The sequence below is a fragment of the Euprymna scolopes genome, chromosome 8, assembly GCF_053919585.1.
Source record: "Euprymna scolopes isolate OS-2025 chromosome 8, ASM5391958v1, whole genome shotgun sequence".
Classification (NCBI taxonomy): Eukaryota; Metazoa; Mollusca; class Cephalopoda; order Sepiida; family Sepiolidae; genus Euprymna; species Euprymna scolopes.
The window spans coordinates 132,524,858-132,552,827 of NC_136489.1; the positions used below are offsets into that span (position 1 = coordinate 132,524,858).

The 27,970-nt window shown below is 30.6% G+C and overlaps 1 protein-coding gene and 1 pseudogene across 1 annotated transcript; both read right to left on the bottom strand.

The window, feature by feature from the left end:
- LOC145283773 (oxaloacetate tautomerase fahd2, mitochondrial-like) lies at positions 1-27,898 on the bottom strand. The gene is made up of 6 exons (XM_080132830.1): positions 27,604-27,898; positions 12,500-12,559; positions 11,230-11,392; positions 8,600-8,708; positions 7,324-7,411; positions 1-373 (listed from the first exon to the last, which is right to left on the bottom strand). Exons 1-6 carry the CDS (start codon positions 27,793-27,795, stop codon positions 311-313), a joined length of 675 nt encoding a protein of 224 aa, XP_079988956.1. The 5' UTR covers positions 27,796-27,898; the 3' UTR covers positions 1-310.
- LOC145284364 (5S ribosomal RNA) lies at positions 7,081-7,199 on the bottom strand (annotated as a pseudogene).
- Positions 27,899-27,970: the final 72 nt, after the last annotated feature.

The window sequence follows — 27,970 nt, forward strand, 5'->3', positions numbered from 1 at the left end:
TACTGAAACTAAACTTTATTCAGTATTAAAAGAAAAAATACAAAAATAAAAATTGCATTGGTTCATGTATTTAATGACGTTTTTGTTTGACTGAATATACAAAATCAAGCAATGGCAATTATATCACAATTCCAACTTATTTGTTGTAGAGTTGTTGTGCAACTGGACACTATATTAATGACATTATTATTGTGATTTTTATTAACATATTTTTTTAACAAAAACAAATTTTGGAATGGTAATTTCTTTAGTTTCATCACATTATAATTTCTCTTTGCTTTTTGATATGTTGAATAAAATCTTCTGCAATTCAAACTACTTTGTTGGTGATTGATCCAATTTCATCAATTTCACATTTCACAACATCACCTTTCTACAAAAGACGAAAAGACAAGGCAGTAGAATTTAAAAAAAAGATGAAATAAAAATGTAATGAAAAGAAATAACCTTTGTTTAAGGCCCAAAATGGTTCAAATTTTAATTGAATTTTATCCCTTTTGTTATTACATGAGTCTTTTTTTTATTTCTAGGATCTGAAAATTGATTATTTTGTACTGACAATTGCTTATTAAAACTCATTTGCTTATTTACTTGCCTCCTTCTCACAAGGACAGAATTAGACACAAGGTCAGTGTTTCAATGAGGGAAAAATCCAGCTCTGTAAAAAAGACACTAAATTTGAACAAAAATAGAAGTTGCCTCAGTGAGGGAGCAATTCTTCTCGACTTAGAACAGATTAGATACAACACTTTGATCCCAACCAAGAGCAATCTCTTCACCAAAGAAAAGATGGTCAGCGTAAGACTAACAATTTTCATATTGACTGTTACATCTATATATATATATATATATATATATATATATATATATATATATATATATATATATAAAGCAAAAGTGGCGCACATGCTTTTTATGTCCAAGAAAGGCTTCTTTTTTTTTTCGGGGGGGGGGGGGTTTCGCGTAGGTTACTATTTTTTAGAATTTTTTATATACTCTCTAGATTATAATATCTACGATTGGCGAACGTACGTCGTCTCTACATTTATTTTGATCGACTTTTATAAAATTCAGCTATTCCGTCCTTTTGCGTGTTTGTTCGTCTTTTTTGTATAAATAGAGCAAAACTCATTGAAGCAAAGCCGTCAACAGCCTTTCATGCCGGGACGTCTTGAAAGCAATTAACTTTGATCAATGTGGGGAAAACTCTTCAATTGCTATTCATTTGAGAGTTCCTCCTTTTGGGGGGAGCTTGGTTTCCCCAACATTGTGGGGAAATAAATAAATGAAACAGCAGAAAGCTGAACTGGCCTTCAGCCAATGTTCATTTCTGTCCTTGCGTGAACTCATTCACTTAGCAAGTCAACTTTTTGATTAACATCGCTAAATTTGAACGCTTTTCACTTCCTATGGCTTCGTAGTGTAGCAGTAAGATGTCACGTTTTCTTTCACTTTCTATTCCGTCTTTGCCTCACAGGTTCGAGCCTGCCTGCATACTAACACATATTTTTTCTTTTACACCTCCAAACACCCGGGCAACGCCGGCCACCCCTGCTAGTTTATTATAGAAGTAATATTTTGCAAATTCTATCTGGCTAAACAAAACATATCAAACTTATAATCTACCCTTTCCATTTCAATTTCCTTTTATTTATAACAGAAACTAACAAATATAAGCTGCAAAGATTTGAAAAGACATTTTAACTAAAATTAAATTTTAATGTTTTCATACAAAAAATGAGGATGCTACTAAATTATATAAATATCTCACAATCTTGGTTTTAAAAATCAAATTATCAGTTTTATTTGAGAAGATGTTATTACCTTTGTCGAGGAGGTTATGATTTCAGACAATTTTTTTTTTTTGTTTTACATCCACATGGCTTTACAAATCATCATTAAAGTTGGTTAAGATACAAGCCATGGTCTAACAGAATTGATTTAACTTGGGGATATCTCTCTCAAATGTCAAGGTCACACTTTTTGCAATATCTTCTGTTTTATTCATAGTAGAGAAACACTATTTGGTTTATATTGTAGCCAATGAAGTCACACATCTTATATAACCTTGACCTTGAAATGAAGAAATATCAACTTTCAATCTTTTTTTATTTGATTCATGAATCTGATACTCTTATAACCATAATACAAAATTTCAACCTGATCAGATAAATAGTTTTTTCAGTTATCAAAGTTTTCATGCTATAATATTGAGAATAATTGAGAATAATTAATAAAATTTGAATAAAACTATATGTTGAGATTCAGATTTTAACTGTGTATTATTACAATTCGATGGTCAAGTTTTTGCTGTTGTTTTTCTTTTTTTAAGTATCTGGTTTATGTTTTGCAATTCGGTTTTGTTATGAGAATGATATGATAGCTATGCAATGCGAATCTTGAAAACAGACTTAGATCAACCTCAAAAAAAAAGTTTAATCTGTGTAGTTTAGGGATATGTGTGCAGAACAAGAGACTTCATTAGTTTGTTCATTTTGAAAGAATGGATAAAATGCCTTCTTTATTAGATGTAAAACAGTTGCGGTAGCAGGGTCAGTTCATGGGAGAAGATCAATGAAAACATAGGAAGGAGTGGGAAAGATGATAAATAAAAATCTGGCCAAAGATAAGTTAGTTTGAAAGTCAATCTCTAAAAGTCATCTATCTATATATATAAAAGTTTTTGCATTTAACATTTTGCATTTTTTTTTTTTGCATTTAACATCGTTCGTTTGCCTTACTTTAGTTTTTTTGTGTTTTTTTTACTTCGCTTATTCTTATGTTTTGATTACTTCCCAACACACACCGCCCAGGTACCCCCCGCTTTATTTTTCAGATAAGTTTTAACGTTCGTTATCTGTTTTCTTTTTTTACTTCGCTTATTCTTAGGTTTTCATTAACATCCCCCCCCTCGACCACACACACCTCCAAACACTCGAGCAACGCCGGGTACCCCCCCACCCCCGCTAGTATATATATAAAAGCGAAAATGTGTGTATGTTTGTATGTATGTATGTGTATTTGTATATCTTGCAAAAACTTTCGACATGGGTCACGGATTTTCACGAGATTGATATCATTTTTAAGTTCCAACCTTCGCCCGACAAATATCGAAAAATTGGCCAAAAACATTAATTTCTTCATCCTAAAATCATCAGTTTTCTACAGGGAGGGGCCAGCAAAAACCGTCCTCTCATGACAAGTTTGCTTCTATACATGCGCAAATGATGTCGGAACTTGATTTAGCTTAAATTTAAAAAAAAATGATCCAATTTCGTCAATGTCATTTTAGCTCAGTTGCTTAGAGCGCAGTCTCATTATCTAAAGATTTTGGGTTCGAATCGTGGTGTGAGGTGTCTTTTTTTTTCGATTTTTTAAATTTTAATATTGAAACAGGGTTATTTAAGCCATTTTTCACATGTTTTTTTTTTTTTTTATTTTTCAGATTTTTTAAAGAGTTTTAACGTTCGTTTTTCTGTTTTATTTTTCCATCACATTCGCGTTTTCTTTTTTTTGTTTTTTCCTTTTTTTACATTTAACATTGTTCGTTTGCCTTACGTTAGTTTTTTTTGTGTGTTTTTTCGATTTTTTAAAGTTTTAACATTTATTTTTTTTAAATATTTACATCGCTTATTCTTATGTTTTGATTAACCCCCCCCCCGAGCACACACACCTCTAAACACCCGGGCAACGCCAGGTACCCCCCACTAGTCTATGAATATAAAATTGAAAATGTGTGTATGTATGTATGTGCACTTTTTCTGTATGTCCACAAAAGGCTTTTTTCATCGGCTTTCTGGGTCAGCTCGCTCCTTCTTAAAACTTTTTATATCACGTCTAAATCATAATAACTACGACTTAAGAATGGGGGTCGCGGCTATCTTTAATTTGCCCGACTTTTACTGCTATTTTCGATCGCCGCATCTTCGAAAAGCGAATGATGGGGCGGGGGAAACAGTAACTGGCTTGCAGAGCAAAAGTAGGTCTAACATCACGCCTATTAACTTCCTTGCATCTGTATATTTCACTTTATAAACCTTAACTTAACACGCTTATCAATTCCTCTCCCCTCGTGTCCGAGATGGTTAGGTCTCAGTTTTTTTCCCTTTCGTTTCCACCTTCGTGTCAAGGCTTTGGGGTTCAATCCTACCTTCCTACTTAAACTTTTTTTTTTCTTTTACACCTCCAAACACCGGCCAACGTTTTTATTTTTTTTTAACACACACACCTCCAAACATCTGGGCAACGCCAGGTACTCCCCACCTGCTAGTCTATAAATATAAAAGCGGAAATGTATGTATGTTTGTATGTGTGTTCGCTTTTTCTGTATGTCTACAAAAGTCTTTTTTCAGGGAAGCGGTCGGTCGCTTCACAACTTTTTAAAACTTTTTATATCACATATAAAGCGCAATAGCTCACAATTAACAACGAAGCTCGCCTGTCTATTTAATTTGCTCGATTTCGGGAAGATAAATATTCAACATTTGTCGCTCGCCGCATGTGGGTTAGTCCTTTTCCTATAACATCTTGGGAAAATAAAAATCCTGCAATCAAACTTGACCTCATTAACTCATTAAAGCGGGCACCTGCCAAATCCAAGTAATTAAATAAATTCAAACGTGTTTCCGTTAGCATCTCGCGGTGAAGCAATGGTTAACGTCGCACATTTTTTTTTTTTCACACTTTAATTTACAACTTTGCTTCAACGGTTCGGGTTCGATCCTCATACTTACTATTACGTCAATATTTTCAAAAGCCATCCCATCTTTTCGATTGACTAGTCTTAATTTAAACACGTCACTTCCAATTTGGCAATGGACGCAACAGCAAAGACATCACGTTTTTTTCATGTACTTTCCCTCTTTTGCATTACGGGTTCGAGCCCTGCCTTCCTACTACCATTTTTTTTTTTTTTGTGCTCAACACACACCTCCAAACACCCGGGCAATGCCGGCACCCACACATAACATATGTCACCAGCTGTTAAACCAAATATGATGATGAAAGAGAATAACAATTTCAATAAATGTTACATAATGCCATAGCAACCCTTGATGACCACAAAACTTGATGACTTCTCAAAGTTATAGCATGAAAACTTTGATAACTGAAAAAACTATTTATCTGATCAGGCTGAAGTTTTACATTATGATTATAAGAAGATCAGATTCATAAATCAAATTAAAAAAAAGATTGAAAGTTGATATTTCTTCATTTCAAGGTTATATAAGATGCAGGACTTCATTAGCTACAATATAAACCAAATAGTGTGTCTCTACTATGAATAGAACAGAAGTTATTGAAAAAAAAAAGGTGTGACTGATAATCTATATACCCATCTTTACATGTATGTGTAAACTGTTATTAGGAGAGTTGTGTATCAATATGTGTCTTGTGTATGAACAATGCACTTGTCATCATTGGATGTGTAAATACTTGTTTGTGCTATATACTCCTCAATATGTGTTTTGTCACGTATGTATAAATGTATTGTTCTTTTTGATGGCACCAAATGATGACGAAAGTCTATATACAGTGTATTAATGTCGGTGTAAATGTATACAATAAACAGTTCTTTTAAACAGGACATGAGACAGCTCTTTACAACGGGCTGTTAACCTCAATCTACATACCTTTAATTGGGTCCCCCCCCCCGATTCATGCAAAGTAACACCAAAACAATTTCTTTTTATTCTACTTTTATTTTGGTTTCCAAACACATGCAAGTTGGGAATAGTCACGTCCCCAGATCGCCTTTTCTTAGAGCTACAATTTTGATAACTTTCTGAACTTGTTTTCCAGAACCGACTCTTCTGATTATCTGGATTGATTACATGATTTGAATACCCATCGCTCTCTCCCAACTCTGATCAACCTTAACTCCTTGATTTCCATTACTATATAAAATGCTTTCTTTGTTCCTAAAAGATTAACCTCTCTCAAAACAATTGCATCATCTTTGACATTTGAAATGAGGCCAATGTTATTGTCATCGATTGTTATTAGTTGTAAGTTCTTTATCAGTGAAATATTTATCTATTTGTTTCAAAACTGTATATTCTAAAATTCCTCAAGCTTGTAAATTGCATATTTAACTAGTTAACCTACTCAATGCTTGTTACTGTAGAGCCCCAACTTTTACACAATCATTTGTAAAATATTAAATGACCTTGTTCCAGACCAGCTTGATTGGAACATTAGATGTTTTAAAATTCAAGTAAAATATCTTATTTTGGTGAGTTTATTGAACAAGCAGCTTATTTTTGCTTTTACATCACTTTTTGGTCCCCCGACAAAAGGAGGGTGGATCTGTAAATTCACCCTTGTCCGTTCGTCTGTCCACACTTTTCTCAATAACTACACCTTGGAATTTTTTTTTAATTTTGCGCAAACATTAAACATGATATGAGTAAAAGAGTAACAGAACAGATTTTCCGGGAAAACTCTGGTTGCACCTCCCCCCTAGGGATGCCTTTTGGGTTAAAATGGCTAAAATTGACACTGATGCCTTGGATTTTGATAAAACTTTCTGAAAAGTTGTAACTGACTGATTTCTATACAATTTTGTTTGTCTATACTTTGTGATAACTTTTGGGTGTGCCCCAGGGGCTTTTAGGGCTAATAAAAACACTCCATTTTTGGGACTATTTTACCATATTTGTCTAAAATTTTCTGTGTAGCAGTTTTGTAAGGTGCTGAACTCAAATTTAAATATGTTGAGGCCTTGGGAACTTTTGGGGCTAAATACGGAGGGGGGGCAAATGATGGACTTAGTCATTTCTTTTTTGCATGGGGCAGAACTCAAGTTTACATATGTTAAGGCCTAAAACTGCACCGTTTGTTCATTACACCAGGATTTGACGTCCCCTGAGGACTTTTGGGGGTAAATGAGGAGGGGGGGGTAAATGTGTGCAGTCGGCACTAATCCTATTCAGGGTTTAACTGGCTTCCTTCGGAGGAGGAAGTTTCATGGGAGTATGAAATTCACAAGCGGTCCCCAGTCGCATGTATATCCCTGTTAGGGGAGATGACGACGTTAGGTTTTTGCAACTTTTTTGCAGAGAAGTGTCGATGTCCTCCTACACACAGCACATGGACTTCCCAAATTGGTCACCCATTTTAGTAATGACCAGGCTCAACGTTGCTTAACTTCGGTGATCTGACGGGAACCGGTGTGTCAACGTGATTATGCCGTATAAAGGGGGGGGTGTAAATGCTGAACGTAGTCATTTTTTTATGCCTCATTCACTGTGCATTCACGGGGGACCATGCATGCATCACTTGTTATATTTAAATTGTTTTGATTCATTTTTGTTAGTTTACCTTCAAAAATTCTGGTGGTTTCCTAGCGGCACCAACACCATGAGGAGTTCCTGTGAGAATCACATCTCCAGGGAGCAAAGTAAAAAATCTATAAATTGAAAAAGAAAAACCATGAAATAGAAAACTAAAAACCAAAAGAAAATATTGGTATGGCGTTACCTTACACAGATCACACAATCAAACAAATAAAAAAAGTTTAATTAGAAAATAATCTTCAACTTTTCCGAGAAATATAAGAATTTGAAGAAAATAGAAAAAACAATAAAAACGGAAATATTCAACCATTATCAAAATAAGATATCAAGATGTGTTACATGTTGTTACATACCGCCTATCAAATTGATGAGCTCCAGCTACTTGAGTTTGAAATTGGAGTTAATAAAAATAAATAACTAGTAATAATGCAGAGCTAGACAAGATTACTGAAATTGTTCCCAGGAACCGTTTTGGGCATTTATGCAACATATATGACTTGACCAATGAACCTGGCATTGCTGTAACATGATGTGTACTGACGGGAGGTTTGACCAGGCTAAAATCTGTCTATTATTTTGTCTTGCCACTTGATTTTCAACAGTCTATGGAAGCAGGCTATATAGAAATGGTTTAGTTTCTTGCCATGTCTGGCATATACAGTCCAAGTTTCATAAGCATACATGAGGATGGTGAGAATCACAGCTCTATTATACTTTAAGTTTGGTCTGCAGCCGAATTCTTCTATGCTAAATTAAATAAAGGATGCAGTTTGAAATTCTGTAACAGTTCCCAAGTTCAAAATATGCACCTGAAGAAGGTCGGAGGTTATGTCAGTCGAAATATTATGAATATAACAATGAAGACAAGAATAGTAATCCGAATAATCCAAATTATAAATCTTCCTTTTTTTCTTGGTTGAACATCTTTTCTCCATTAGATGTGGATGTCGGCCATGGTAATACAAAATGATTTTCTCCATGAAATTCTATCAGTTGATTCTGATGTGCCATTGTTTGAGATCATCTTTAACAAAGTCATGACAATTTTTTTTTTTTACCTTCGCTTATTTTCAAAGGAAATGTACATCTGTTAATCACACCAGATCTTCATTCAACGTCTAAACTACCATAAGCAGTTTTTAACCTGATTAGGTAATTTGTTTGTTTGTTTTTTTTTTTAAAGGTTGCTTTCACAATGATTTTTCTAATCACATTAGTTCAACATGAATATAAAGAGTATATGGAAAGTGATGAAGATATTTTACATTAAAAATCCTAAGGAATAACAAGTGTTTTCCTACCGTGAAAGAAAAACAATTATATCCTCTATTCCAAATACGAGGTTCGAAGTATTACTGTTTTGTTTGAGGACGTCATTTACATAGCATCGGATGCCGAGATTTTTAGGATCTGAAAAAAATGAAAATATTTGAAAAAAAAATAAAAAATAAAAAATAAAAAATAATTTCTTTTTTACTATTAAAAGTGATTTTCAAAAATTACAAGTTTTAACCAAAAATAAAAACAATTCATACAAGTCATGTGACTAATCATCTCTATATTAATACTGTAATCATGTTATCACTTCTCATGTGTTTGTATTTGTGTGTTTCTTGATTTTACATATCCTCCATCTTGTGCTACTAGAGGACTGACTCACAAGATACAAATATCTCTTGCCTATATGGAAATCAATCCCAATTGAATCAGGAATCGACGAGGTGAAAGCCAATCACTTTTCCACCTTAATATAATTGCTAATCTGATGATACACTTCCCAATTGGCCAGATTTACTAATTTTCTTTTTATTAACTTTTTACCATTTGGGATTTTACCTAGTCTTCATTAATGACAGACAAAATTTAACTCCTTTAATTTTTAAGTTTTCCTTGATTAAAATCTTATTCATTGGCTCAATTTACAGAAGTCAATTAAACAAATCTAATCTTATATATGAAACTAGCCTGGGTGCCCGGGTGTTTAGAGGTATGTATTGAGCAAAAAAAAAAAAAAAACGTGGTAGTAGACTGGCAGGCAGGCTCAAACGCATACCGTGAAGGAGGAAAAGAACGTGAAAAAAAAAAGTGACATCTTTGCTATTGCACCTATCGCCAAACCAGAAGTGGTGAAGGTTTAAATTAAGGCTAGTCAATCAAAAAAAAGGGGATGACTTTTGAAAATATCAGCCAAAAAAGCGACCCCTCCTTGTAGAAAAATGTCCAGTTTAGAACCTTGTGCTTGGAATAGAGAATTAATGTTTTGGGCCAATTTTTCGATATTTGTCGTCCAAAAAGTCGAGCTTCAAAACGATATCGATCTTGTGAAAATCCATTGCCTCTGTCAAAAGTTTTAGGCAAACATACATACATACATACATACAAACATTTAAACAGACAGGTGAGATTTATATTATAGATGATCAAAATTTTTCCCTTGCAACTAAAGTTTCAGGAAATCAATTAAACACTTTCTGTCTCTCCAATTTTTTTTACTGATTAAAATTTTTTATTGATATTCTCAATTAAGCATTAAATTTTCAGATTATATTTTTTTTAACAATGAGGAGAGTGGAGTGTTTTATATGCATTTAAATTTTTAACTGGTCTTCATTTACAAAAATCTTTATTGGAATATGAAAAATTGCATTTAAATAACTAAAAAGATAAATGGTCTAAGTAACTACCTTTTGGGCTCAACTCTGATTTTTTTCAGGGTTGTTTCCCTTACATTAAACCGCCTATCAAGACTGACGAGCGCCACCTACCTGAGTTTGAAATTAAAGTTAATAAAAATAATAACTAGTACACACACGCGCAGACACACAGCTAGACAAGATTAGGTTTAAGGCTTGAAAAATTCATACTGAAATTGTTCACATCAACTCATGGCCTAATGATTAATAACATTGGTTAATCAGTTCTAAATGACCGTGAGATCGAAGGTTCAATCCTTACTACAGGTGAATAATAATAATAATAATAATAATAATAATAATTAATGTTTCTTTTTTATCATGGATGATGGAATGAGAACAATCTACCCTCATGGATTAAATAAAGGATGAAGTTTGAAATTCTGTAAGGATGCGATTCCCAAGTTCAAAATATACATCTGAAGAAGGTTGGAGGTTATGTTAATCGAAATATTATGAATATAACAACGAAGATGAGAATAGCTTCTTTCTTTTTTTTCAACCATATCAACATACAAATGTAAATGTAATTTGAACAAACATCTTGATGCCAACTCCCATTCAAGTTGTCCCTATATAGTCTTTATACTTTAAGATGCCTCTAAAAATTGAAACCTAATTTGCATGGAGTATTTTTTGCCACATTTTTGTTGGTGCAAAATCTCCTAGTCTTTCCCTCTTGAGCAAGGTGCAAAAACAATTTCTAACCTAATAGGTCCTGCACTGTCTACCAAGATTCAGCCCCTGTTGCATCCCTGTGCTTGTTTCACAAATACTTTCAACCAATGTGCTCCAATGAACATATTGCATTTGTACTCCCTTAATGAAAATAGCTTCACCTACCCAACTAGCAGCAAAATCCCGCCTGTAAAGGTCTCTAGATGTGAGAAAAGTTTTTACTTTAATAGTTCCTTTCCTCAAACTGCTCATCTTCAAAATTCCCTCCCTGCTTTCCCCAACCATACCCACATGCAGAAATTTAAATGTATAGTTAACAAACATCTTACAATCAACCCCCTACACCCAGGTTGCTCCTACTAATCTGGCTTCTATAATAGTGGACGCTTATGCTTCAGTTGCAATATGTCTTGTTTTGGCCAAATGAAAATAAAATAAAAGAACTTTGAATATTTTCAATAAAGATTTGATGTTCAATCGATATGATAATCTCAAACTTTTTCAAAACCATTCAATAATAACTAATAAACGCCTGTCCAACATTCAGTTTAAATACTTACCAAGAATATCTTCTTTCATAACTATGGAAGGCCCAAGTGGACAGAATCTATCCATAGTTTTACCTAGAAGCCATTGCCCTCCATTCTTTTTCAATTGCCAATCCCTAGCACTGACATCATAGGCTACCGTATAACCAAATACATGCGACATTGCATCTTTAGGCTGAGAAAATAATGAAAAGAACAAATAATACAAATGATATAACAAAGATAACAAATGAAAATCAGAAATTTCAATGCAGACAAAAGGAATGTTTTAAAGTTGTATAGTTTACTGTTTCTTGCTTTTAACATGTTTTAAATTGTTTAGAAAACACTAGCTCATTTTTTTTTAAGTTGGTTTAGGTTAATTAGTTTTGAAGTGTTTTGTTTTATCCAATATTTGACATCTTCTAACATAAAATTATCTTGTCGAATTTTCAAAGTTAAACCTATATAGCAATCAATCTGATGTATCAATATTTGATTTGGACTAGCCAATTTTTCATTTTTCTTTCAGTATACAAATATATTTTATTTTGTTTCAGTTGTTTTCTGAATGGAGTGGAAACATTTTCTCTTAAATTCCAAAACAAATTAAAGGGAAGTTTCATGTGTAATAATACCGAGTTCTCTCCCTTGGAAGGACTATTGACAAAAAAGAAAACTAGTGGTCATCTGACTCTATTTTCACTTATATCAACATTAAATTCGCCCTTTCATGAAGTATTGTTGTTATATATGGGCTGGTGCATCTAACACTAGTTTTAACTTTAAGAGTTTTAAAAAAGAGTCTCAAATCGTATAGGTCCTGCTCTATTGGCCAGGCTCTAACCTCTTTCTCATTGTCAGAATGTTGCATCTCTTGTTTTACAAGTTCTTTAATAGAATGTTTCCTGATGTACTCATAGCAATTGTGTCCTCTTGACATACATACTCCTGACCAACTAGACAAGCAACAAAACGTCACTGTTGGGGTCCGTAGATGATGAAAAGCTACCTACTCTAATAGTTTTTTCTTTGGATTACTAGACTTTGGAATTTTCTCCCTGTTTCCTGCTTTCCTGACTGTACTAACATGCAGAAGTTTAAATGAACAGACATCTTTCTAGTTCATTCCGCATTAGATATGATCTCAAATAGTACGGCCTTATATCCAAGAGGTAATATGTGGTGAAAAAAAAAATCAATTTGCACACTCAAAACCAGTTTTTGTGCCCAAAGTAAAATTATTTATGAAATACATTGAAAACTTTTTTTTTCTTTTTTTTTTAATATTTTAAATACTTACATCAATTTTATTCCCAACTTTTCCAATAATAAATGCCAGTTCAACTTCCCAATCAAGTTCCTGGAAAATGCATGAAAAATTTTAATTTAAAAAAAAAAAAGGCATGAAAAATTTTAACAATTGGGTGACACATTTTTATGAATTGTCTTATTTCTTCATTATATATTCATGTATTTGTTTGAACAGAAATTTCAATGGATATTACTGAAAAACTTGAAGTGATTTTAATGAGGCTTGTAATTAGAAATTATTCAGCTAAGAGAGATCACCCAAGAAATTAGTTGCTTTGAAAAAATAATGGGTTCTTAAAAATTACAGTTCGTACTGAGAAAGTTAACTAATATATATATATATATATATATATATATATATATATATATATATATATATATGTATGTATGTATTAGTGATGGGACGATTCCAATATTTTTTCCCGATTCCAATACAATTACCGATTCCATGCTAAATTCCCAATTCTGATACAATTACCGATTTCGATTCTTTATAAATCTCTAATTATTTAAAGATTTTATTAGAGATTGTTAATTTCCCCAATTTTCGTAAAAACATATGTTAAATATGCAGAGATTTTCCTAAACGTCAAAATACACTTGTGGAGGATGATCTATCGATTTTAGCTTTACTGCTGGTTTAAAATCAATGAATATTTATTATTTTATCAGTATTACCAGAAATTGAAGATTTTACTTTCAACGAAATCAAATTAAAAAAGTAAAAAAAGACAATTAAAAGAATCGTTTTGGCATCGGAAAATAGGCATCAATTTTTCCGATTCTGATATCCCCAAATCTTCTGATTTTTCCAATTCTGATTAATCCTCCCAACACTAATATATATATATATATATATATATATATATATATATATATATATATATATATATATAGTGTATGAGTAAAATGGAGAGGAGTGGGGATTTGGCATTTGAGCCAGCTGACAAATAGGCCGTGAACTTTGCTCGTCAGGAGTGGCTTGGATTTAGATGCGTACAGATCCAAGGTTATCATTTGGCGGAAAAACAAAGTACCATTTTAAACCTCTTAGCATAAAATATTGCTACCTGTTTAAATTATGACTAGTGTTAAAATCTAGCACCAAATTTTAACAAAGGTGTCCTGTGCCTGTCATGACCTGTGCAGTGAATACAAACAAAAGTTCGCATTGTGACATTTTCAGTAATTGAGACGTAATATGAGGTAAGGGTGTTTGTGTTGGATTGTATAGTCACCATTATGCGTGGACATGACAAGTTGGTGAAGGGAAGAACGGTCATCATTAATGGGAACTACATTTAATTTGCAATTTTAAAGTGATTGATAGGTTTATTTAAAAGATAAAGACATGTGATGAATTTAATGGACAGTGGGATCATGTTAGACAACTGAATCATCCATATTTAAAAGTAGGATGAACATTTGCGGAAGTTCATGCAGTAAGAAGAGGAAGTGAAGTTTGCCAAAGACAGAATGGTAGATTGAGGATGGGAGGAAGAAATAAGGACCCAAGAATTTATTTTAATGACAGTGAACCAGTTAACCAAACATGAGGTCAGAGCCGTGCTAGACTTTAGGAAACTCAACTATAATTAACAGAAGAAGTTGTAGAAGTGCCAACTTGTAAGATACAAAAAAATGTTGTTTTATCAAGTTGAGTTTTTTGTGTTGAACATTGTGTCAAAAATCATAGTTACGATATGTGACATCTTTCTTTTAACACTTTTCTCCCTCTCTCCATATATATATATATATATATATATATATATATATATATATATATATATATATATATATTTAAATGGAATTGTAGAAGGCGGTACAATGCAGAAGTAACAGAAAGACACAGGCTGAAGCAGGTGAGAAATTTATTAATACAACTTATAAATACATGTGTACATATTCATATTTCATATACGCAGTATATTTATATTTGTACAGTGGTTACCTGGGAAAGTCGGTCTGGTGGTATGTCCGTGTAATATAATATTTCGAGAAAGATCTTTATGTCAGATGTTTACTTGACTTTGACAAACGTGTAGTTGTAAGCAGTGACTACACGTTTGTCAAAGTCAAGTAAACTATTTAACTACATACTATACAATGCTTCAAGCAAACTACACCCACCTCTTATATATATATATATATATATATATATATATATATATATATATATATATAAAATAATACATATGCTGCTCCCCATTTGGGAGTACCAAAATTGGTCAAAGGGAAAATTATTCCCAATTCGCATTTAGGTAAAAATGTACTTTCGTATAATTTATTTCAAAACAAGTATCGCAAAAACAAAAACAAGTAACATCTACATAAAAAAGCGATACATTCCAGCAGTTGTGCGAGAGAGCCTAATGGTAGAGGTTTACGCTTCTGTCCATGGGGTCCCGATTTCGAATATCGCTAGATTCAGTTACTCTGATGAGTCATAGACGACGAAACACATGTCAGTGAATAATTATATTTAAAATAATATATATATATATATATATATATATAATTTCTTTCTAACCACCTTAGCTTTTCGCCTCTCCTCTTCTTACAAGTACCAATTCACACCAAAGGTCAATAGAAACAAATTCGTTGAGTGCTGATCCCTAAAACAATGAATATTAAAAAAAAAAATGCTTTCATATTCTGTCCGAGACAATGCTGAAAAAGAATACATCAGCTTTGTCTGTGCGTCTTGTGTAGTTTCTGACTGTTGAGTGGACACCCAGACAACTTTCGTTTTTCTATACTAGATAATCAACAAAATCTTTATACCATGAACAAGAGCTCAAACTTATACTTTGTTATAAGCACAGATTCAAACTTTGTAGAAAACATAGGTGAAACTTCTTTTTAATCATTGTCACTTGTGTCAATTCTTTTACTCTCTCATTCATTCTGCCTTTATAGTTGTGATCGACCTCTTTTATGTCAGTTGGTGCAACCACATTCCAAATGGCCCGTTTCACCTCATTGAAACCTTCAGTATATAGCTCAGGCGATCTTATATCACTTACCATGTAAGGACAGGCCTATTACATTCTTACAGCTTATCAAGAAACGTGACTAAACACATTATTTTCACTTTTATTTTTAGTTATCTTGAAAAACATAGTATTTTGAACTGCGGAAATTAAAGTAATCAGTTAATCATAAACGTGCTTTATCTTATATTCGATTACAAAAATTTGGTGTCATCTACAAGATACTTTATATTAATAACTGATGTGTCCTGTAAAAAACAATGGCTTACTATCTCCATTGCTTATGTTTATTGCATAATTCAGGAGGACGTATGCGTGTGCATTTTAATTGCTAAGATTAAAATGACTTAAATTTCAAAATAAGCATAAGGAAAAAAAAAAGAATTTCCAAATAAACATCAGAAAAAAAGAATTTCAAAATAAACAAACAAAAATTTCACAATAAACATAAGAAAAAAAAAAGAATTTTAAAATAAACTAAGAAAAAAAAAGAATTTCAAAATACATAAAAAGAATTTGAAAATAAACATAAAAAGAATTTCAAAATAAACATAAAAAGAATTTAAAAATAAACATGAAAAACAACTTCAAAATAAACGTAAAAAGAATTTCAAAATAAACATAAAAAGAATTTCAAAATAAACATAAAAAGAATTTCAAAATAAACATAAAAAAGAATTTCAAAATAAACATAAAAAAGAATTTCAAAATAAACAAAAAAGAATTTCAAACTAAACATAAAAAAGAATTTCAAAATAAACATAAAAAAGAATTTCAAAATAAACATAAAAAGAATTTCAAAATAAACATAAAAAGAATTTCAAAATAAACATAAAAAAGAATTTCAAAATAAACATAAAAAGAATTTCAAAATAAACATAAAAAGAATTTCAAAATAAACATAAAAAAGAATTTCAAAATAAACATAAAAAAGAATTTCAAAATAAACATAAAAAAGAATTTCAAAATAAAAATAAAAAAGAATTTCAAAATAAACATAAAAAAGAATTTCAAAATAAACATAAAAAAGAACTTCAAAATAAACATAAAAAAGAATTTCAAAATAAACATAAAAAGAATTTCAAAATAAACATAAAAAGAATTTCAAAATAAACATAAAAAAGAATTTCCAAATAAACATAAAAAAGAATTTCAAAATAAACATAAAAAGAATTTCAAAATAAACATAAAAAAGAATTTCAAAATAAACATAAAAAAGAATTTCAAATCAAACATAAAAAAGAATTTCAAAATAAACATAAAAAGAATTTCAAAATAAACATAAAAAGAATTTCAAAATAAACATAAAAAGAATTTAAAAATAAACATAAAAAGAATTTCAAAATAAACATAAAAAGAATTTCAAATTAAACATAAAAAGAATTTCAAAATAAACATAGAAAAGAATTTCAAAATAAACATAAAAAGAATTTCAAAATAAACATAAAAAAATGTCTAAATAAACATAAAAAATAATTTCAAAATAAACATAAAAAAGAATTTCAAAATAAACATAAAAAAGAATTTCAAAATAAACATAAAAAAGAATTTCAAAATAAACATAAAAAAGAATTTCAAATTAAACATAAAAAAGAATTTCAAATTAAACATAAAAAAGAATTTCAAATCAAACATAAAAAAGAATTTCAAAATAAACATAAGAAAAAAAAGAATTCAAAATAAATATAAAAAAATTCAAAATAGATATAAAAAGAATTTCAAAATAAACATAAAAAAGAATTTCAAAATAAACATAAAAAGAATTTCAAAATAAACATAAAAAAGAATTTCAAAATAAACGTAAAAAAGAATTTCAAAATAAACATAAGAAAAAAGCATTTCAAAATAAACATAAGAAAAAAGAGAATTTCGAAATAAACATAGGAAAACAATTTCAAAATAAACAAAGGAAAAAAGAGAAGTTCAAGATAAACATAAGAAAAACAAAGAATTTCAAAATAAACGCAGGAAAACAATTTCAAAATAAACATAAAAAAGTATTTCAAAATAAATATAAAATAATTTCAAAATAAACATAAAAAGAATTTCAAAATAAATATGAAAAAGAATTTTAAAATAAATATAAAAAAGAATTTCAAAATAAACATAAAATTTGTTAAAATAATCATAAAAAAACTTCAAAATAAACACAAAAAAGAATTTCAAAATAAACATAAGGAAAAAACAGAATTTAAAAATAAACATAAGAAAAAAAATAATTTGAAAAAAAACATAAAAAGAATTTGAAAATAAACATAAAAAGAATTTCAAAATAAACAGAAAAAACGAATTTAAAAAAAAAATAAGGAACAAAATAATTTGAAAATGAACATAAAAAGACTTTAAAAAATAAACATAAAAAAGAATGTCAAAATAAACAAACAAAACGAATTTCAAAATAAACATAAGAAAAAAAAAGAATTTCAAAATAAACATGAGAAAAAAAAAGAATTTGAAAATAAACTAAGAAAAAAAGAAAATTTGAAAATAAACATAAAAAAGAATTTCAAAATAAACATGAGAAAAAAAAGAATTTCAAAATAAACATGAGACAAAAAGGGAATTTCAAAATAAACATGAAAAAGAATTTCAAAATAAATATAAAAACAATTTCAAAATAAGCATAAAAAAGAATTTCAAAATGAATATAAAATAATTTTAAAACAAACATAAAAAAGAATTACAAAATAAACATAAAAAAGAATTTCAAAATAAATATAAAAAGAATTTAAGATTAAACATAAAAAAATTTCAAAATAAACATGAAAAAGAATTTCAAAACAAGCATAAAAAAGAATTTCAAAATAAACATAAAAAAGAATTTCAAAATAAACATAAAAAAGAATTTCAAAATAAACATAAAAAGAATTTCAAAATAAACATCAGAAAGAATTTCAAAATAAACATAAAAAAGAATTTCAAAATAAACATAAAACAGAATTTCAAAATAACCATAAAAAAGAATTTCAAAATAAACATAAAAAAGAATTTCAAATTAAACATAAAAAAGAATTTCCAAATAAACATAAAAAAGAATTTCAAAATAAACATGAAAAAGAATTTCAAAATAAACATAAAAAGAATTTCAAAATAAACATAAAAAGAATTTCAAAATAAACATAAAAATTTTCAAAATAAGCATAAAAAGAATTTCAAAATAAACATAAAAAGAATTTCAAAATAAACATAAAAAGAATTTCAAAATAAACATAAAAAAGAATTTACAATTAAACATAAAAAAGAATTTCAAATTAAACATAAAATAGAATTTCAAAATAAACATAGAAAAGAATTTCAAAATAAACATAAAAAGAATTTGAAAATAAACATAAAAAGAATTTCAAAATAAACATAAAAAGAATTTCAAAATAAACATAAAAAAGAATTTACAATTAAACATAAAATAGAATTTCAAATTAAACAAAAAGAATTTCAAAATAAACATAAAAAAGAATTTCAAAATAAACATAAAAAAGAATTTCAAATTAAACATAAAAAGAATTTCAAATTAAACATAAAAATAATTTCAAAATAAACATAAAAAGAATTAAAAATAAACATAAAAAGAATTTCAAAATAAACATAAAAAGAATTTCAAAATAAACATAGAAAAGAATTTCAAAATAAACATAAAAAGAATTTCAAAATAAACATAAAAAGAATTTCAAAATAAACATAAAAAAGAATTTCAAAATAAACATAAAAAAAAATTCTAAATAAACATAAAACAGAATTTCAAAATAAACATAAAAAGAATTTCAAAATAAACATAAAAAGAATTTCAAAATAAACATAAAAAGAATTTCAAAATAAACATAAAAAGAATTTCAGAATAAACATAAGAATGAATTTCAAAATAAACATAAAAAGAATTTCAAAATAAACATAAAAAGAATTTCAAAATAAACATGAAAAAGAATTTCAAAATAAGCATAAGAATGAATTTCAAAATAAACATAAAAAAGAATTTACAATTAAACATAAAAAAGAATTTCAAAATAAACATAAAAAGAATTTCAAAATAAACATAAAAAGAATTTCAAAATAAACATGAAAAAGAATTTCAAAATAAGCATAAGAATGAATTTCAAAATAAACATAAAAAAGAATTTACAATTAAACATAAAAAAGAATTTCAAAATAAACATAAAAAGAATTTCAAAATAAACATAAAAAGAATTTCAAAATAAACATAAAAAAGAATTTCAAAATAAGCATAAAAAGAATTTAAAAATAAACATAAAAAGAATTTCAAAATAAACATAAGAAAAAATAATTTCAAAATAAACATAAAAAAGAATTTCAAAATAAACATAAGAAAAAAAATTTCAAAATAAACATAAAAAAGAATTTCAAAATAAACATTTAAAAAATTTCAAAATAAACATAAAAAAGAATTTCAAAATAAATATAAAAACAATTTCAAAATAAACATAAGAAAAAAATTTTCAAAATAAGCATAAAAAGAATTTCAAAACAAACATAAGGTAAAAGAATGAGATTTATCAGTTACTAGCCGGGGTGCCCGGCGTTGCCATGGTGTTTGGAGGTGTGTGTTGAGCAAAAAAAAGTGTAAGTAGCAAAGGAGGAAAAGAACATAAAAAAAACGTGAAGTCTTTGCTGTTGCGCCCATCGCAAAACCGGAAGTGACGTAAGGCTAAACAATCGAAAAGAGAGGGTGACTTTCGAAAATATCGACGAAAACAGGGACCCCCTCCTTGTAGAAAAGTGGCCAGTTGAGGGTGAAGCAATTAAAGTTTTGGGCTAATTGTTCGATATTTGTCGTCTGAAGGGTCGAGCTTCAAAACGATACATACATACATACATACATACATACATACATATATTTAAACAGAAAGATGAAATTTATATTGTAGATTAATCATAATTTACTAATCTTGCTCACCCGGAAATTTAAACATAAAGAATAGTATTTATTTTCTAAAAAAAAAAAAATAAAATAAAATAATAATAATAATAATAATAATAATAATAATAATAATAATAATAATAGCAGCAGACAACTTTCGTTTATATATGCGTGTGTGTGTGTGTGTGCGTGTGTGTGTGTGTGTGTGTGTGTGTGTGTGTGTGTGTGTGTGTGTGTGTGTGTACTACTTGTGTTAATCCTTTTACCATCTCATTCATTCTACTGTTGCGGTTATAATCGACCTCTTTTATGTCAGTTGGGGCAACCACATTTCAAATGGTCCGTTTTACCTCATTGAAAACTTCAGTATATAGCTCTGGCGATCATATTTCACTTACAATGTAAGGACAAGCTCAGTGGCGTAGCAAGGAGGGGGGGGCGGTCTGCCCCGGGCAGCATGTGCCAGGAGGCGGAGTTTTGAGAGGGTAAAAAAAAATAAATAAAAATAAATGAGCTCAAACAAAAAATCTGAAATCTTATGCTGAAAAGGTTGTAAAACATCGGGACTTTTAGAGATATCGAAATCAGAAAAATATGTCCCTATTTCATAAGCGGCACATGCTAGGGAGCGGCATTTCGAGAAGTTAAAAATAGAAAATAGAAAAAAATAAATAAAAGCTAACAAAAAATCGGAATATTTTCACCGAAAAGGTTGTAAAACATCGGAACTTGTGGAGGTATTGGAATCGGAAAAATGTATCCCTATTTTACGAGTGGCCCATGTCAGGGGGCGGCATTTTAAGAGGTTAAAAATAGAAAAGTGAAAACAAAATATCTTAAATTTTATACCGAAAAGGTTGTAAAAAATCGGAACTTGTGGAGGTATTGGAATCGGAAAAATGTATCCCTATTTTACGAGCGGTACATACCAGGGGGGGGGCATTTTGTGAGGATAAAAATAGAAAATAGAAAAATAAATAAAAATAAAAAAGCTAATAGAAAATTTGAAATTTTATACCGAAAAGATTGTTAAAAAATCGGAACATATAGAAAACAATACATAACTTAAGAACGGATGTGAATGTATTCTTAACTATTCTATACGTTCTCTCTACCAAAGAATGTTCATGTGTTTACCCTAATCATAAATATTTGCCCGATTATTACTACTGACAATGTTATAGATATGTAGTAGATTGATCTGTTTTGATGCAAAAAAAAAAAAAAAAAAAAAAAAAACGAAACAAAAATCAAGATACAAATAATTATAATGGAAATACTTTTTACTAATATTGTGAGAATTTAAGACTAACACCTTTGACTAAAAATGACATTTTCCTTTTGTTTTATTCGACTTTCATTTTGTTTTATGCAATTGCATAGGTGTATCAGAATTTTTGTAGGAATTTTTGACACTCCTAACACGAAACTGCGATTAAATATAAAAAAACTTGTAATTTCTCTTTTAAAAGTTGGTTGTTTATTTTCTTTATGGATTATACTTCCAAAATAAACTATTAAAGTTGTATAAAAAGTAATAGAAATATTATTTTTTATTTTTTAAAAAATAGTAATGAAATTAATTGAATGCTATGAGTTCAGTATTTTTCAATTTTTTAACTTGAAAAATCTATCAAAATTTTTATTTTACGATATTTTCAGGATCAATGTGAAATTTTATGCTCTTTCCAATAAACCGAATATAATATTTTAGACAAACGTTTTTTTTAATTCACCCCCCCCCCTATTTTGAAATGTCTATTAAAAAGTAAATAATTAATTTATGTGCCAAAGTTTTATATATCACTAATTGAAGATAAAACATCAATAAATAATATATTCTAAAACAAAAAAAAGAAGTTTTTTGAAATTTACCTGTAAAGTCTGACACACACACGTACATATATTCACGTTCGCGTATATACACTCACATTCATGTGTATACACACACACACTAATGTACACACATGTACTCACATACGCGCGCACATGGACAACGTCACTTCTCCTTTCAAAGGAAATCCACACATGCGCAAAAGACCACCGGAAACAACTATAAAAGCAAGAGTAATAAGCAGCTTCTTTCTTTTTCCAACTCGCCTTCCGATGTGAGTGATCTACGGACCAGCCGCCACCATTTCAGCAGGCGCGAGCACGTGCGCGCCTCATGCCACTTGCTACCATGTGGGGCAAAAAGCTAACAAATAGTACGTACACCTTATACGCTTTCTCTCTCCATGAACTGGATTGACATTCTCACTCTTTCTCTCTTTATATATACAACTTGTGCCTGAGAATACCTTCGCGTAGCTGACTGCTAACATGGCGCACAGCTTTACTGATGTCAACCCTCTATCCTTTTCTTTGTCTACACGCTGGACTGTCATTCCCATTTCCACTACATTACTCACTTCTCTTCCCACGCACGAACAAACGATAGTGACCTGAACGTGAGATGAACACACATTTCCTTTTCCTTCTATACTACAAGTCCCGTAACAAATGATGGTTACATCCGAACATGGACATGAACACGTGGTATACCTAAAACATTCATTTTTTAACAGTAAATAAACGACACCTTTATTTTATCCAGCAATTGAGTTTTTGTTTCCTTCATTCCATTCATTTCATTATTTTCTTTTGTAACAGGATTATGTCCTCTACACTTTTGTAGCGGTTCATTCTGTTACACTTTTTGACATACTGAACTGGTTATTCTTATTCTTTTCTACATTTACACATCGCTGGGTCGTCTTGATTCAGTTGAAAAGATTCAGTCTAAGTATCAAATGGACTGTGGATACTAGATGGAGTAGTCGAGCACATGCTGTAAATGATCTGGTAAAAAAATTATTGGAAGTCATCATTGCCCTGGAAAAGCTCACAGAAGAAGGAGAAAATGCAACTACAATATCAGATGCATATTTAATTCTCAACTTGGTATTGTCGTTTCCGTTTCTTTTATTTCTGAGCCTTTGGAAAACTATTCTCCCATAAATTAATGATGCCCAGAAGTATCTTCAAGAAAAGGGGCTGGATCAGCAACAAAGTTCTATCAGTTCTATCAGGCAGGCTGAAGGCATTGAGAAATTGCCTTCTTCAGAATAGACGGTGGACACTACAATAGACGAGTCAAAAAACTCTGCTCTGAAATGGGGATAAGCATGGAGCATCGTAACCGCAAAAAAAAAAAACAAAAAACGAATGGGTGGTGAATGATTGACTGCTACAGACTTGGGGTTTGATACTGAGTTGGGACAGGAAATGCTGTCTGTCATAGACAGGTTGACTGAAGAAATATCTTGCAGATTTCAACAAGTTCGTAATCTTGCAAGTAAATATGCTATTCTTATACCGTCAAATCTGCTTGATGATATAAAAAAAGATAAATTCTTTGCTGAAAAGAAGAGATTACAGTATTTTGTGAAAGCTTTAGGAAAAGACAAAATCAATGGACCTCTTGAACTTTTGAACTTTATACAGAAATACCACCTTGGAGATTCCATCCCTAATATTGTGATCTTGCTGCACATTTCCCTTACCCGAGCTATTAGCGTTGCCAGTTGTGAGCGCTCTTTCTCGAAATTGAAGCTCTTAAAAAACCACCTTCGATCAAAAATGAGCCAGATAAGGATTACAGACTTGGCAATCCTCTCCACAGAGGAAACTTGTTGATAGAGTGAATTTTGATAGAGTTATTGATAACTTTGCCAAAAACAAAAAAAAGCGTGAAAAGTATGTTATCAACTTGCGCTAGTTCTCTCACAAAAAATAAATTTATAGCCTTATTTTTAATTCATAAATACATTTATTTAAAAAAAATTTAAAGTTTTTAAAAGGATTAAAACATTATTAACAACTACATATTTCTTAAATTTCGTGCTTAAACCGAGTACATACACAGATTACAAATAGCATGGATAGAAGACGTTTTTTTCTCTTCCGGAGGTTCAACCTCTTAATAATAACATTATGAAGAAAAAGAAAACTACATCAGACTATCCTCTCCTTGATATAACCATATTTTTTGTGAGAATTTGGAAATAATAACTATAAAAAATAAATAAAAATGGTTTTATCATTTCTTAACCATTTCATGTTTTACAAATGTTCTCATTTAAATTTATATATTCAAATTTCAAATATTCTCATTTAAATTTTTAAAAAAATGTTTTCTAAAATGTGTGACTTTCTATTTCTTAAGCGCTGATACAAGACGTTTTTTCTCTTTGAGAGGCTTGACCTCTTAATTATGAAGTAAAAGAAAAGAAAATTACATTTGACTATCCTCTCTCAGGCATGTTATTTGGCGAAAATTCGGACTTTAACAACAACAAAAAAGTAAACAAAAATAATTTTATCATTTCATAACATTTTCAGGTGTCCAAATGTTCTAATTTAAATTTATTATTATATTTGTTTGTGTAGCCAATTAATTTAATTTAACATTTTTTTTATAATTTGAATTATACGTTTTTGTTTTGAAAAAATATTTGGTGTCTTTTGTTTCATATTAACGTTTACATAATCCCTTTCAGATTAATGTTTACATAATTATTAGTATTAATAGTCCTGGATATGACTTTAAACTATATCCGATGGTAAGGCCCCAGCTTGCGGGCTTTGGGGAGTGTGGAGCCACCCTTTAATTGCCATTGCTCCCAGGTCCACTCTGACCCGGAGTGGTAGTACCTGTTAGGGTCCCAACTATGGGTTAAATAGAAATCGATTTGAAAAAAAATAAAATATTCTATTAAAAACTTTTTCTTCAAAATCTTCGGCATTAAATAATCTGAAAAGGGTTGATATGCCATAAAACAAAAACAACCATCCAACTTGTGATTAATGTTTGCATACTTATTATTCAAATTATTGAAAAGAAATTGTTAAATTAAATTAAAATTAATAAAAAGGAAAATTGTGTAAACATAAATGAAAATAAATATTTTTAGAATTTTTAAGATTTTAACAGGTTGTCATATGCCAGCAGTGGGGGGGGACAGGTAATCATATGCCAGGGGGGGGGGGTGAGCAGGTAAAAATATGCCAACGCAGGGGGGTGGGGGAAACATGTAATTATATGCTGAGGGGTTAAAACAGGTAATTATATGCCAGCGGGGGGGGGGGGCAATTTTACGACCGACCCGGGCGGCAGAAACTGATGCTATGCCACTGGACAAACTTATTACATGCTTACAGCTTATCAAGAAACGTGACTAAACACATTATTTTCACTTTTATTTTTAGTTATCTTGAAAAAACATAGTATTTTGAACTGCGGAAATTAAAGTAATCAGTTAATCAGAAACGTGTTTTATCCTATATTCGATTACAAAAATTTGGTGCCATCTACATATATATATATATATGCTGAAGTCCCTCAGGGGTCCATACTGGGCCCAACTCTCTTCTTGATCTACATCAATGATCTCCCAAAACACATACTAAAATCATTCGTTGACATCTATGCTGATGACACAACTATCTATGGCAACACATCAAAGGCCGTAAATGACAATGTTTTCTGTGATTCTCTCTCCTCAGATCTTGAGCGTGTTGTACAGTGGGGGAAGAGGTGGCTGGTTACCTTTAATGCATCTAGGACCAAGCTCCTATCATTACATCATAAACGCTCTGATCCCCATCTGGCATCAATTGAAATGAATGGCTCTTGTCTAGGGGAGGCCCCATTGATAAGTTTCTGGGTTTGACCTTTACTCTTGATCTGAAATGGAACACGTACATCAAGTCTGTGGCTAAGGTCGCTGGGAAAATGCTGGGATCTTTCTACCGCTCCAGAAGATATCTCACTAATGATGCAATTCTCTATCTATATAAAAGCCAAGTACGTCCAAGGATGGAGTACTGCTGCCACATCTAAAAACAGCCTATCCTGCCTTGACAGAGTACAAAATAAACTTTGTGGCTTGGTGGGGGACGCCCTTTTCTCTTCCCTGCAACCTCTCTCCCACAGAAGAGACGCCGCGAGCCTGTCTCTGTTTTATCGTTATTTCCATGGCAAGTGCTCGTCTGAGCTCCATTCTCTGGTCCCCCCTCGCCAATCTTTCATGAAAAACACCCGACTAGCTGAAACCACTGTCAATAATTTTCCCCACTCTTTATCCGTGCCTAAATCAAAACGTAGATTCCATGAACAAAGCTTCTTTCTTAGAACTGCACGCCTGTGGCACTCTCTGCCACTTGCCTGTTTCCCCCCTGACTTCAACTTGGATGTCTTCAAGTCCAACACAAACAAATTCCTGATGAACCGCCCCCTTAAGTAATGACACTTTATCAAATCTCCAATACTAACTATTACTACGATACTATCCCATTGATTACTGTACACACAATAACCCTTATCCCCGAGTGGCTTCTGGGCCTTGATAAGTGGTGACCTCTATGTAATATATATATATATATATATATATATATATATATATATCAAAAGTTTGACTCATGTCAAGGTAACCTACATCTAAAATTTCAAGTGTTTAGACCCAAAATTGGCAGAGGAGTTTGGTAGAGTTTGCAAAGGTCAACTCTTTCAACTTTGACCTCTTGGCAGCCAAATTTTCGTACAAAAACTGATTAAAAAGCTTGCTGCATGTCTGAATACCCTTTATGTAAAATTTCAAATGTTTATATTCAAAATTAGTTGAATAGTTTGCTAGTGACCGCAAAGGTAAATCCTTTTGAACTTTGACTCCTTGCCATCCAAATTTTCGGCCAAAAACCGATTAAAAAGCTTGCCCTATGTCTGAATACATTTTATGTAAAATTGCAAATGTTTAGACCAAAAATGAACTGAGTAATTTCGTAGAGACCGCAGAGGTCAAATTTTTAAAACTTCGACCCCTTAACATTTATTGTTTTGGCTCAAATCAAATTAAAAAGTTTGATCTATGTCCAAGTAACCTACATCTAAAATTTAAAGTTTTTAGACCAAAAATTGGTGGAGGAGTTAGGTAGAGTTTTAAAAACTCAAGTATAAGTCCTAGTACTGGGAAAAATCATACAAAAAATGATTGAATGCCCTTCCTTCATACTTTGAATGCTCAGTCATCTCCTTATTGCCTCCCCTCTACCAACACCACCTCCACACATCACTGCATGATACTGAAGCTAAAACAAAACCTTTAACATTCAAATTAAAAAATCTCAATTGTTATCATATGAGTGTTAGCTCTAGATTTTAACGATCATTTTACATATGTGTATGCATACCTCAGTTTCTTTTGGGTACAGGATATCATCAAAAGGTCCGATAATGCAATCAGAAAACTTGCTGAAGATAATTGGTTCCATAGGAATCTTAACATTGTGTTCTTCACAATGGTCGCGATAATTCATTCCAATACAAATTACTTTGCCAGGATGGGTAATTGGTGCCAGGAACTTGACATCTTCCTTCTTCATTCGATTCTTGCCACTCCCAAGAGCTCTGTGAGGAAACAAAAAGATATGAAGCTCCCAGAATCATACAGTACCAAATGCCTCTAAATGGAGCATGGGTCAAAGATATAGAATGCATCTGACAACATGGTCAACATCCAATGTTTATGAAGAGAACTCTGTTGAAAAGACAAACTGG

What these genes read in the sequence shown, in the direction of transcription:
- LOC145283773 (XM_080132830.1), bottom strand. Translation starts at nt 27,795, where the DNA reads ATGAAGAAGGAAGATGTCAAGTTCCTGGCACCAATTACCCATCCTGGC. An exon ending in TGTACCCAAAAGAAACTGAG is followed by an intron (nt 12,560 to 27,603) that starts GTATGCATACAC and finishes TGCATTTTCCAG; the next exon opens with GAACTTGATTGGGAAGTTGA. An exon ending in AAGTTGGGAATAAAATTGAT is followed by an intron (nt 11,393 to 12,499) that starts GTAAGTATTTAA and finishes TTATTTTCTCAG; the next exon opens with CCTAAAGATGCAATGTCGCA.